Source organism: Pongo pygmaeus, chromosome 18, assembly GCF_028885625.2.
Source record: "Pongo pygmaeus isolate AG05252 chromosome 18, NHGRI_mPonPyg2-v2.0_pri, whole genome shotgun sequence".
Classification (NCBI taxonomy): Eukaryota; Metazoa; Chordata; class Mammalia; order Primates; family Hominidae; genus Pongo; species Pongo pygmaeus.
Genome location: NC_072391.2, coordinates 1,002,507 through 1,015,824, shown reverse-complemented (window position 1 = coordinate 1,015,824; position 13,318 = coordinate 1,002,507). Strand labels below are relative to the sequence as shown.

Genomic DNA, 13,318 nt, shown 5'->3' with positions numbered 1-13,318 from the left:
CCCTCGAGGGACAGAACTAACAGGATAAATATATATATATCAAGGGGAGTTTATTGAGTATTAACTCCACAATCACAAGGCCCCACGATAGGCTGCCTGCAAGCTGAGGAGCAAGGAGAGCCAGTCCCAAGTCTCAGAATGGAAGAACCTGGAGTCCCATGTTCGAGGGCAGGAGGCGTCCGGCACAGAAGAAAGATGCGGGCTGGAAGGGTAGGCCCGTCTCCCCTCTTCTCCTTTTTCTGCCTGCTTTATATTCTCTGGCAGCTGATAAGATGGTGCCCACCAGATTAAGCTTGGGTCCGCCTTCCCCAGCCCCCTGACCCAAATAGGAATCTCCTCTGGGAACACCCTCACAGACACACCCAGGATCAGTACTTTGCATCCTTCAACCCAATCAAGCTGACGCTCAGCATTAACCATCACAGGGCGTGAGGACAGATAGCTGCATTCGTAAAATAGAGAACCAAGAAATAGTCCCACACCGAAGTTAGGATCAAATGATTTCTGGACAAGCCACCAAGTCAATTCAACTGAGAGAAAGAAGCCTTTGCAACAGTTGGTGGTGGAAGTTCCAGATATGCACCTGGATAAGTGAACCCCCCTCTGTCACCACACACAAACGTTCATTTGAGATGGATTGCAAACATAAAAGCTAAAACTATTAATACTTCTTGAAGGCAATATAGAATATTCTGTAATGTTATGATACGCAAAAGTCTCTTAGGACACAGAAAATATTAACCATAAAAGAAGAAGATGTCTGGGTGCAGCAGCTCACACCTTTAACCCCAGCATGTTAGGAGGCCGAGGCGGGAGCGTCCCTTGAGCACAGGAGTTCAAGCCCAGACTGGGCAACATAGTGAGACCCTGAAAGAAAAAGAAACACATACACTGGACTTCCTCAAAATTAAAGTCTTCTGTTCTTCAAAAGACACCACCGAGAAAATGACAAGGCACAGATCAGGAGAAAATATTCACAATGCCGTTATGCCTGACAAGGAACCTGTATCTGGAATACATAAAGAATTCATAAAGTTCAATAGTAAAGATAATTTGATTTTTTAAAGAGGGAAAGGATTTTAGCAGGCACTTCACAAAAGGAAATATGCAAATGGCTATCACAGCACTTGAAAAATCCCTCAGATGCATTGGCTAGTAGGGAAATGCCAAGCAAATCTACGTTGAGATAATTCCTCCCCGCAAGAAAGGCTGAAATTAAACTGAGATACTTCCTCCCCACAAGAACGTCAGTGCAGAGGTCACCACCACACAGCAGAGACGGGCGTCCCCACGGGCAGTGCAGAGGTCACCACCACGCAGCAGACACGGGCGTCCCCGTGGGCAGTGCAGAGGTCACCACCACACAGCAGAGACGGGCGTCCCCACAGCAGACACGGGCGTCCCCGTGGGCAGTGCAGAGGTCACCACCACACAGCAGAGACGGGCGTCCCCACAGGCAGTGCAGAGGTCACCACCACACAGCAGACACGGGCGTCCACACAGCAGAGACGGGCGTCCACGCAGCAGAGACGGGCGTCCCCGTGGGCAGTGCAGAGGTCACCACCACACAGCAGACACGGGCGTCCACACAGCAGAGACGGGCGTCCACGCAGCAGAGACGGGCGTCCCCACAGGCAGTGCAGAGGTCACCACACTGAGCCAGACTGTCCTTGGCCTTCCCTGGGTTGAGCACCCGATGAAAACCATGTGCTTTGAGCCCTGGAAAGACAATCAGCCCAGCCAGAGCCAGAGCCTGAAACAGGCAGCCCCCAGGGTGCAGCTGCAGGAAGCTGCATCCTCTCGTGGGCTCGAGCAAGGTGGGGGACACTGTGTTCCCTCAGTGGCTTCTTGGTGCCCCTTGACGTCCAGGAGCATGAGGTGAGGTGAGGGCTCTGAGCTGGGAAGCTGACAAGTCAGGGAGAATGCCAGGCCAGACACATCGGCCTGTGGGGGCTGGAGCAGAGCCTGGTACTCACTGTACTTGCTCCGTCTCACTCCGGCTGCTGCGCTGGCCCAGGACTGCCCACCCCAGGCGCGTGGCAGAGCAAGCCTGGCTCCCAGAGCTCCCCTCAGGCCCTGGAGCGGCAGGCAGTGGGCATCCTCACCCCAACCCGTGGCCGTGCCATGCACAGGATAGCTGAGCTTGCCACTGCCACAGGGTGTCGGCGGGTTGGGGCAACAAACAGGGCCCCGGTGCTGGTGGCCAGGCTGGCTGTATGTGTGGGTCGGCTGCCACCTGACTGTGCTGGAACAAGAGCCACCCCCACCCCACCCCCCACTGCTCTCCACCCGGTTTCGGGGCCGGCCCTGGCTGGGCTTCGTGGATCCTCAGGTTGTACGGGTCATGGCTTCCCGGGGCTGGGCCAAAGCCATCATGGAGTCACCACGGTTCCTCGCAGACACAGGCGGGGCAGGCGGCGCCTCTCCACCCTCCTTGCCTTAAGCTTCGGGGACAGCACCGAGAAGCCACGTGGACCCAGATGGCCTCGCCCGACTTCCTGACTCAGGGCCATCTCCAGCCTGCATCCCACCAGGGCTGCACACACAGACGGCTTCTCCTAGAGCCCTGCAGCATCTCCCCCATGTTTCGGCTGGGTTTTCTGCTTTAAATGAGTATATTTCAGTCATGTCAAAGTGAAGGTCTCTTTCACTCAGGACGTGATCAATGGCGTGGCCATCAGGTCACAGCGTTTAAGGCAACAGATGGCCTTTGATGACGCTATTTAAAAATAATTTCCCCTTTCTTTCCCCATCCTGGTTTTGTGAGGACAGAGCGTCAGCGTCTCAGGGCGGGGGTGGGTCTGCCTACTCTGTGGCCAGCACGCAGCAGATACCTGTAGGTGGAGCCCACAGCTCTGTGTCCCGGCACCTCTGTGCCACCTGCACAGGGGCAGAGGGTGAGTTTTCCGTGAGGCCCCCTGGAGCCAAACCACCGTTGATCACTTCCTCCTGATGAACTGGGCTGTGCTGGGGTGCAGAGCTCTCCGTTGCATATGTTCTGGGAATTGAGCCAGGCTCCTTGTTGCTGGGAATTCTCAGACCTGGATAATATCAGTAGAGGAGAACACTTGATTTTTAGTTTGACCCCTGGAGAATTGAAAAGCTGGAAATCTGTTTTCTATACCTTCCCCCTCCCAACCCTCCCTTCACTCCCCACCTGGCTTCTGTCTGGAGGGGGCGTCCGCATGGCTGTCCTGGGGTGGCTGCGGGTGTGCAGACGCTCACCACCACTGTCTCCCCATTCCTGCTGGAGCCCACTTTGGCGTGAGTGTTGCCTGGCAGAGGCATCGCAGGCCCACAGGAGGATAAAGAGAAGCCAGGGAACTCGTAATTCCAAAAACTGGCAAAGTTAAAATGTGATGTCTGGCCGGGTACAGTGGCTCACACCTGTAATCCCAGCACTTTGGGAGGCTGAGACGGGCAGATCACCTGAGGTCAGGAGTTCGAGACCAGCCTGGCCAACATGGTGAAATCCCGTCTGTACTAAAAACACACACACACACACACACACACACACAAAAATTAGTGGGTATGGGGGTGGGCGCCTGTAATTCCAGTTATTCAGGAGGCTGAGGCAGGAGGATTGCTTGAACCTGGGAGGCGGAGGTTGCAGTGAGCCAAGATCATGCCATTGCACTCCAGCCTGGGCACCAGAGTGAGACTCCAGCTCAAAAAATAAAAGAAAAGAAAAAAGAAAAGAAAAGAATAAAATAAAATAAATAAAATAAAATAAGATGTCCAAACTCACACCTGTACGGCTCATGGCTCTGGAGGGCTCACACCTGGCTACAACACCCAGAGGTAGGACCTTCTGATGCTCCTTGTGTGCAAACTGTCTTGGTCCTCATTAACACAAGAAGAAAAAGCAACAGCTGAAATGTGGAATATGTAAGCCCACAGTGTCAACAATTTTTAGGTCAGAATCGAGCAAAGGCCAGGGAGCCACAGCCAGGCTGTGTGATTGCAGGTGCCCTGGAAACTCCAGTAACTAAGATGGCACCATGAAGAGCTGCCTGGGATATTACAGAAGCCTTAGGCCAGTCAGTGTGACAACTTAGATCAGATGGACAAAACCCTTGAAGAAGAGTGCAGGGGGAGTGCCGGGTGCAGTGACTTCTTTCCTCAAGGAAAGCCAGGATTTGGGACGTGTGTCGGAGCTGAGCCCCACGTCTCTCTTTACACCCAGACCTGCTCACCTTTTGTGGGATTCAGGCCCGAGTGTGCGGCATCATGCAGTGGAGTCTCCGACCCTCACGGGCAGGGCAGGAGGTCTCCCGCGTCCAGGGCGCGTGCCTCCCACATGTGTGCTGCTGCCCCAAGCCTCGTGGGGTCAGAAGGAAGGTGCCAGGGGCTCAACAGGTTTGCGTCTTCGTTGTCTGCTCTTTTCCCACAGGCCCAGGACTGTCTGCAAAGAGCTTTACGCCAAGTGTGCTTCACCCCCGAGCGTCCCAGAGGGTCCGCAGCCCATGGGAGGTGTGGGTCATGGGCGGCACTGAAAGGCAGACGTGGAGCGGTGCTGCCAACACCAAGAGCTGACTTTGAAGTCCACAGGCTGCTGCTTGGCATCAGAGCCGCTGGTGAAATCACATTAAACGTAATGGAATCAGTATCGGCGTGCAGCCCTGTGAGGCCAGGATCAGGCAGATGTGCTGCCGTTTCCCCGACAGGCCTGCCCTGGTCCTGGGCAGCCACACTCCAGAACAAGAGTAATTATCCTAATTGCTTTATTGTGTCAGTGTGGGGGCAGCTCGGGCAGCTCAGAGGAAAAGGGGCTTCTTTCAGGGCCCATCAGCTTCAGGGCGACATGCACCACCCGGAAGGGGCAGACCTCTGACTCTGGCACGGAGGCGTCGTGGGAATTTTTAGAAAATGATGTCTATGGCATCCTGACCTCTGGCCCCCAGCTGCAGCCCCCTGTGAGGCTGAGGCCCAGACCAGAGTCCCCGAAGGTGCTTTGTGCCTCCGACCTCCGGCGTTTGTGGGCAGAGCTGGGGCAGGAGCCGGGGTGCTCCTCGCGGCTGAAGCACATCAGCCTCCAGGGCGAGGGTGTCTCAGATCCCCGTGCAGCCCCCCGCGCAGCCCCTGGGACGATCGCACAGGACAGTGTTCCCCTGTAATCTTCAAAGGATCTCCTGGGTTGTGGGGGTGCAAAATAAAACTCTGCTACAAAGAGCATTAGTAATTCCTCTTCCCAACTGCACAGTTCAGCTCAAGCAATCTCCCGGTAACAGAACCAGCCGCCGTGCTTACCGTGAACACGCCTTTCTGGGTTCACGCCGAAGGTTTCTATTGAAGTGCACATTGTTTGCCAAAAAGTAAAAATAAAAATGCAGTAAGTCCAAAATCTCTTCTGTCCGATTTCTAAGTTAAAACCGTGATCACAGCAAGAGGAATTTACGTGGTACGGTGACTAGGGCAGCAACTTCCAGAAGGCAAACCGATCCCGTCAGAGAGACAGGCGGCTGAGAGTCTACAGCAGACCTGTGCTTCAGAGACGCCACGCCATGGCGAGAACTGCCCTCCTCTTAATTCCCCTCGCCCGACTAAGCTGCCAAGGCCTGGTGATTCTTGGGGTCTTCATGGTGTCTGGTGACTTGACAGCATGTGCCCCAAATCCTGGCCCCTGCACGGCCTGGCTGCCACCCCTTGGCTCTGCCCCCGCCTGGGCTGCTCTGGGCCCCAGCAGCCAAGGCCTCGAGGACACCCAGAGCCGGGGGAACGAGCAGTTCAGGTGTTTTCAGACAGACAAGCCTCTGAGAACAGGCCTTAGGTCCCGGAAGCCCAGGCTCTCCCAGCCAGCATTGGTCAGAAAGTCAGTGCCCCTACCCACAGCGTGGGTCCCCTAGGCTCTGCGGAGGCCCGACTGTCAGCTTGGGACAGCCTTTTCCAGGTGCTTGGGGAGGAAACAGCTGCCTTCAAACTCATGGGAATTCACTTCCAGGCAGCAAGCAAGCCCAGGGCGTTTGTCCAGGCCCAGGTCCCTTGGTCTGCAAGTTGGAGCCCAGCCAGTGTCGATGAGCCAGTCAGCTGCGTATCTGAGGGAAGAGCTTTGTCCTTAATGTGAAGCCACAGGGGACCTGGGTCCCCTTCGTCAGGAGCCATAGAGACCCCGGCCCACCGCACTTTGATGCTCAGCCCACTGTTCTGAGGCATGAAGTGGCCCAGAGGCGAGGCCCCTCCTCCAGAGGACGCCCGCCACGCAGAGGATGCCTGCCATGCACACAGCTCCTGGTGCAGCTGTGCCACAAGGAAGTCTGCGTGCTGAGCTGAAGCACTCAGGGGCAGAGCCCACTTCCCATGCCAGTTCTCTCTTGCATGAGGGCAAGAAAGTGCGGACACCATCCCAGGAAGACAGGAGAGCCACGGAGCCAGGCGGGACCCCAGGCGCCACCCCTGCTGCAACTGGGCCCCCCTCAGATATGGAGACGAGAGGGTCTTGATAGACCCCGCAGTGCCTGTGCCCACGGAGCCTGCCAGCAGTCCCCTTACCCTGAGACACAGTTTCCACCCACCCCCAGCTCTCAGAGCACTCGGGGAGAAGCAGTGGCTGCTGCAACAAGCCAGCAGCTGCTCATAGGGGCACTGGGCTGTGACCCGGCTCCAGGGCAAAGCTCTCCCCTTTGAGTCTCTCCTGCGGAGGCAGGACCTGTCGCGAGTAATTCCCTGTGTTTACAGGTGGGGAGGAAGGGCCACTGATATGGGCGAGGGGACCCTAACGCCAGAAGGGTGGAGGAGGTTGTGGCTCGGAGGGAGGCCTGGCAGCGCCCCCTCCTCGAACACCACGTTAGCTGCTGCTTTCAGGGACTGTCCTGAGCCACTGTGCAAGGGCACACAGGGGGCTGTCACTGCAGGGTGGATGGCAGCCTCTGGGGGCCAAGTGAGAGAAGCGGGGTCTCCACAGAGTGTTCCTTCTCCGCATACGACTGTCAGACGCTTCGAGTTTCCAGATGGCAGATTTGGGGAAGTGTGTCCCAGGACACACGGGCATCAGGAGAGGAGCTGCTGCAGCCACACGCTGCGAGGCGGGAACATTGTCACTGGGCCTGGAAAGTTCCAGCATGCCGAGCAGAGCGGGAGGGTGGCACGGGCAGCGTGGGTCCCCAGCTCCTTTTGGGTCTGGTGCGTTTATTGGCCTGTCTGTGCCATTTTTTTTTAGAATTAATTTTCGGCTGAAAAGCCTCAAAGAAGGCTTTGTTCCTTTGACACTTGCTCTGGAAGAAAAAAAAAATCCGTGGAAAATCTGACATCTGCAATGTAGAGAGAAATCAATAGATGGGAGGAATATAATTATCTTCCACTCCTGAAAGAATTTTTCAGATTTTTAAGTGTCTCATATCAGCTTAGAATTTGAATGACATTTTAATTATTTTGTTTTTTTCTTCTTTTCCTGGTTTGAATCTCCATAGAGTTCCACTCTTGGATTCTGCAGGGAGCAGAGCTGGTGCTCATGTGGGGGGAGCGGTGGCGGTGGCTGTGCCCCTGCCCGGTGGAGCCGTGCATTTCATCAGAAGCAGCAGCTCCCCTGGGTGTGGGCAGTGCCTTGAGGAGTGGGGCCTTCTCCGCCTGGTCAGCTGGACACCCTCAGCTGTTTTCATGCATGTTTGCAGAACAGGAGCCCAAGCGGGAAACAGTCTCCGGTGCTTTTGTGATCTGAGCAAACCCAGCTTCCAGAAGACCTGACTCTCGGTTTTTAAAGCAGTTCACCCTTCAGGTCTTCAAACAGTAACACTCCTGGGTGTTTGGTGCCCTCCCTGCCGTTGGGGGCGCAGGGCATGTGAGGGCGGGGGCGTGCAGCAAGACCCTAGAGACGGCGATGCGGGACCCAGACGTGGCCCCGCCAGACGCAGCCTTCACAGTGTGCGGGGTGGCTGAGCCTCACAACCCCTCCGAGGCGCATCTGTGGACCGCACAGCCTGCGTGTGGGTGGTGTCCCGTCTGGCTCACGCGAGGAGCAGGTGCCTGTTGCTTAGTGTTCCTGTAGGGCCAGGCTGGGCTCTTGGTCCCACTCCCATGCCGTTTCTCATTCGTGTCCCTCTCGGCGTCGGTCACTTCAGCCACGTGCCGTCCTTCAGGGCGCGGTGCAGCCTCTCCTGGCTCTCCCCCTCCCCCGCCAATCCCGCGGGCCCCATGTTCCAAACACTTCGGAATTGGACACGCCCCTCCCCTGCCCAGGTCGTCCTGCACAGACAGCAGCAGAGCCTGCTGCCTTCTCGGTCACATGTAGCCAGAGAACCCGGCGGCTCCTGTGCTGCCTGGCCCTGGCTAGGGGCCCGTGGCCGCCCCGAAGGCCCTCCCATGTGTGGTTGGTTTTGTGTCGGCCCGGCTGGCCTGGGGTCCCTGGTCCATCACCAAACACTGGCCTCCATGCTACTGGGAGGTATTAATGTTTCACAGATGTGGCTCCAGCCCGTGACGGGCTGACCTGGGGAGGAGGATTCTACTGGGAGCCCGAGGCTGACCCGACCAGGCAGGAGACCGAGGCTGGAGCTGGTGCTCCCTGGAGAGGAGGAAATTCCATCCCAACAGCAACTCCGGCCCCTGCTCTGGAGGTCCTGATGGCTCCCACAGGCCTCAGGCTGCACCCACCACCGTCTGGAGGCCAGTCTCCCGCAATGGGACTGTGACTGGCACCGCAGCGGTTGGGACCCTGCGTTCCAGGGGCTCCTGGGCCTTCCCCCGCGGCCTCCTCAGCCCTGCTGTACCGCACGCTTCTGCCTGAGGAGGGTGCCCTCACCCTCTCTTCCTCCCTCGTGGCCATCCCCACCTGCCCCGGGGCTCCCTGCCCAGGACAGCCCTGTCAGCTCATCCGGGCCCAGGCTGGCCTCCGCTGTGAACAGTTCGTGTTCCCCGAATTCCATTTCACATGGAAACCCTGAGCCCAGTGTCATGGTACCAGGAGCCAGGCCCGACACCCGAGCACGCCCGCGGAGGGGAGCACTCGCTGATGGGAGGCGGCCGTTACAAAAGTGTCCCCAGAGAGACCCTCAGCCTCCTCCCACCGTGTGGGCAACAGCGAGACGGCGCCACCTGCAGCCCAATGCGGCTGCCCCAGAGCCCACCATGCTACACCCACCGCAGCCGTCGGCTCCAAACCCGCGGCATGGATTCCTGTCCTTTATGTGCCACTGCGTCTGCCACGCCTGGTGGCCGTCCTGCCTCTCTGCACCTTGTCGCACCTGTGCCTGCAGCACGCGGTCTGTGGGGTGGAGCGGGGCCCGGCACCTCAAGGGCGCTCAGTGCTTATATGCCAGGTGGAAGTCGGGGGGATGGGGACGGGTGGGCGGACGGCCAGGTGGACGGGGGACGGGTGGCCAGACGGCCAGGTGGACAGGGGGACAGGTGGGCGGATGGTCCGGTGGACGGGGGACGCGTGGGCGGACGGCCGGGTGGACGGGGGGACGGGTGGGCGGACGGTCCGGTGGACGGGTGACGGGTGGGCGGACGGCCAGGTGGATGGGGGGATGGGTGGGTGGACGGTCCGGTGGACGGGACGGGTGGGCGGACAGCCGGGTGGACGGGACGGGTGGGCGGACGGCCAGGTGGACGGGGGGACGGGTGGGCGGACAGCCGGGTGGACGGGACGGGTGGACAGGGGGACAGGTGGGCGGATGGTCCGGTGGACGGGGGACGCGTGGGCAGACGGCCGGGTGGACAGGTGGATGGAGCCCAGGAGATTTGGCTGGGAGTGGTTGTGCAGCAGAAACCCCTGTCATGGAGGAGGCGGGACTCACTTCCACGTCTGTGCAGTTTCACCTCCGATGCGCCAGTGTGTGAGACGCTGGATGTGAATCTGTGTCTCAGCGGTGATTTTAGCGCGAGCAGGAGGAGGGGACAATTTGTTTCTGACTTGTGAAGGAATCGTCTGAAGCTGTGAGTGCCCCAGGGAAAGCAGACAGGTGTGGGAGCCGACCCCTCCCTGGATGCTTCACTGTGACCCTGGCACTGCAGAACCCCCATCCCCGCAGCCTTCCTGCCCAAGTCCCACCTTCCCCAGTGCTGACAGCTCCCTCTGCAGGCCCCTGGAAGCTTCTCCCGTGCCCCAGGCGTCCTCACAGCAGGCGAGCTGCAGTGTGTGGGAGACACACGGGGCCTGCGCCTGGGCTCCCTTTGTGCCGCAGGGGGCGGGGCTGAGACACGTGTGCACTGGGTGCTCCCTCTGACTTTGGGCTCATCCTGGAGGCACTGAGAAGCTTCCCTCTGACACTGTCCATGGGGTCTGTGCAGGGCGTGGTGCATTTGTCCTCTTTAAAGACACGCAACTTCTGTAGCGTGATGATGCATGGAGCTCTGAGAATGAGTGTTGGGGAAGGCGCACCAGGCGCTGACTATAAAAAGGGAGCCGCCGTTGCTCACGCCCGCGGTGTGCACTTAACTCCTATTCATCAAAGCAGCCCTGAATCTGCCCTTCTCAAATTCTGCCTTCCCGGATGTTCCATACGTAAGGTCCCCTCCCTCACTGCAGCCCAGATCCACGGCCTTCCTGGATGGTTCGTCTTCCTGGGAAGCTGTTTCTGTCGGGGCTGCCGCGTCCCCAGCCCCCGTGACTGACTCTCCCTCTGCTCTCTTCCTTGCAGGGCCTGATCAAGATCCAGGGGGACCGGTGCTGGCGAGACCTCACCTGCATGGACTTCCACTATGAGGTGAGCATGCTGTGCAGGGCGAGGGCAGGGCACCCGGCCTCACACCGCCCCATTCCTACTCTTGGTGAGGCTCAGTGCTGCACACCCTGGTGAGCTGTCGCATCACAGGGTCACCCCCATTGATTCAGGACATCCTCTCCCTCCTTTCTCCAGGTGGGTGGTCACATGGGGGCTTGCAGGAGCCCCCCCCCCCACTTGCTGGGGCTGCGGAAACGGGGTCTGTGGCCCTCCATGATCTCGAGTGCAGCTGGTTTGCTCTGGTTCCTGCACCGGCACCCTCCGCTGCTGTCCTTGGTCCTGCCCAGGCCTCCGGGCCAGCCCCTCCTTCCTGGAGTCCACAGCTCCCCACCGTCCCCTGACAGGTGCCTGTTGGTGGCTTCCTGGCTGTGTGCCCAGCCCCTGCCACACGGAGCTGTGGCTCCATCATTACCTGGATGTGGGCAGGTGTGTCCCACAGGGCAGATGTGAACCACAGCTCAGTTCCACTGTGCTTGCCCTAGGCCCAGGCTGAGTCCCTTCAGACACCCCGGTTCCTGCCAACTGCTCACGTGTTCCTGGGGGTGGTCTGGGGCCTGGAGCTCACGTGTTCATGTGGGGGCTGGGAGTGGTCTGGGGCCTGGAGCTCACGTATTCATGTGGGGGCTGGGGGTGGTCTGGGGCCTGGAGCACACGTGTTCATGTGGGGGCTAGGAGGGGTCTGGGGCCTGGAGCTCACGTGTTCATGTAGGGGCTGGGAGTGGTCTGGGGCCTGGAGCTCACGTGTTCATGTAGGGGCTGGGAGGGGTCTGGGGCCTGGAGCTCACGTGTTCATGTAGGGGCTGGGAGTGGTCTGGGGCCTGGAGCTCACGTGTTCATGTAGGGGCTGGGAGTGGTCTGGGGCCTAGAGCTCACGTGTTCATGTGGGGGCTGGGGGTGGTCTGGGGCCTGGAGCTTAGATAGTCATTTGTTGTCAGTCCATGTGGGAGCCTCCTGGTAGCACCATCCCCACCCTGAGCCCGTGTGGTCATGGCCACGGTGCACCTAGAGCATCTCAGGCCTGGACACCCCTTCCTGCATTCGGCCCGTCGCTCACACCTGCACGCGGAAGCCATCATTGTCTGCGTGCCACCGACAGCCAGTGACAGCTGTCTCATTGCCTTTGCGTTTTCTGCCAGGGTTGCTCTGGCACTCATCGCCTCCAAGCGTGGAGCTGGCGCCGTCCTCACGCGGCGCCTCTGCTGCGATTCCGGGTCTTGGTCCACGTGCCGGCCTGGGACAGGCATTTGTGCCTGCATTTAGTGGCTGTGTCCTGACTTTATTCTTCAGGCTCTTGAGATGTCTCCATACCCCATCAAATGTCCCGCCTTGCTGAGCACCCGTGAGCTCCTCTCTTTGTCCGAGAGCAGGTTCAGCTGATGGTCTGTGAAATACCAGAAAGTGAACACTCTCAGCTCTGTGGCTGGATGGTCCCAACACAGCCGTGACGGGGAGCAGCCGCAGAGCACGCGTGCGTGAGAGGCTTTCGCCAACAAAGCTGTGCACACCGCAGCCAACGCCGACCACCCTGCCCCTGATAAGGTCCAGCGCCCTCAGCCCAGGTCAGGAAAGCTGACGGGACCCGTGTCTCCAGACACCCTCAGGACAGATCAGAAAAGTGGGCGGGGGCCTGTGTCTCCCCCATCACCCTCAGAACAGGTCAGGAAAGCTGAGGATCCCCTTGTCTCCAGACACCCTCAGGACAGAGCAGCAGAGCTGAGGGGGCCCCATGTAAGGCGCTCTCAGGATAGGTCAGGAAAGTGGTGGGGGGTCCCGTGTCTCCATACGCCCTCAGAACAGGTCAGGAAAGCTGGGTGGACCCCTTGTCTCCAGGCCAGAAGCTCCACAGCACATCTCACTGAGCCCCCTGGCCCAGCACCGGTGGCGACAGCAGTGGTGCAATGGGCTCAGGTCCGTGAAGGCTGCATGCTGGTGAGGACCACCCCGCACAGGTTTCCATTGGCAAGAGACGCTGAGGCGCCCACCGTGCCCCCACAAACAAACACTCTGATTCCTTCTCTACGGAGTGGCTGCATTTTAAAGCCAGCATCAGGCATCTTGGACTGCGTCTCTTCAGTGAACGTGGCTGCTCTGGGCCCAGGAGTGTCTCAGGATCCCCAGGACTCGCCTGGCCAGGACCACCAGGGTGTGGTGTTTCTGGGGGACCGGTCACGCCACAGCTGCACTCCAGCGAGGACGCAGGTCGCAACTCTTGGGGAGGCGGGCCGGGGGAGCCCACAGCTGCCTGTCAGCACTGCCTTCCCCTGTGTCCACGTGGCCAGCTGGGATGCGGTGGGTCCCTCCTGCCCCCGTGAGCACCCAGTTCTTCTGTGCCTCAAAGGCCCAGGACTGCCCCCGACCAGAGCTCTCTGCTGTGCCGCGTGTGAGGAGTGCTCTGTGTCAGCCGTTAGCTCCACCAGTTCAGACATGGCCCGAGACGGTGGACAGGGTGGGCCCGGCCTGGAGCACACAGGCAGGGGCAGCCCGGGCCGGAGGGATGGCCCTGGATGTCTTGAGGCACCCTCGGTGTCACTGCCACCCAGAGGGTGGGCCGCAGCAGTGTCAAGGCCTCCAGGCAGGGCCCAAACCCACTCTCCCTGGAGCTTGGAGCGTGGCTTTATCCAGGACCTCCCTGGGATTAGTTAGGATGAAGTCAGAGTGGA

General features: G+C 59.3%; 1 protein-coding gene across 5 annotated transcripts in view; it reads left to right on the top strand.

Annotated features, from left to right (window-relative positions):
• Positions 1 to 13,318, top strand: part of LMF1 (lipase maturation factor 1) — a 110,985-nt gene that overhangs the window by 62,664 nt on the left and 35,003 nt on the right. For all 5 annotated transcript variants that reach the window (XM_054455370.2, XM_054455369.2, XM_054455371.2 and 2 more), the window contains one exon: positions 10,575 to 10,640. In XM_054455370.2, the coding sequence (XP_054311345.2) occupies positions 10,575 to 10,640 (66 nt within the window). The remainder of the gene's footprint in view (positions 1 to 10,574; positions 10,641 to 13,318) is intronic.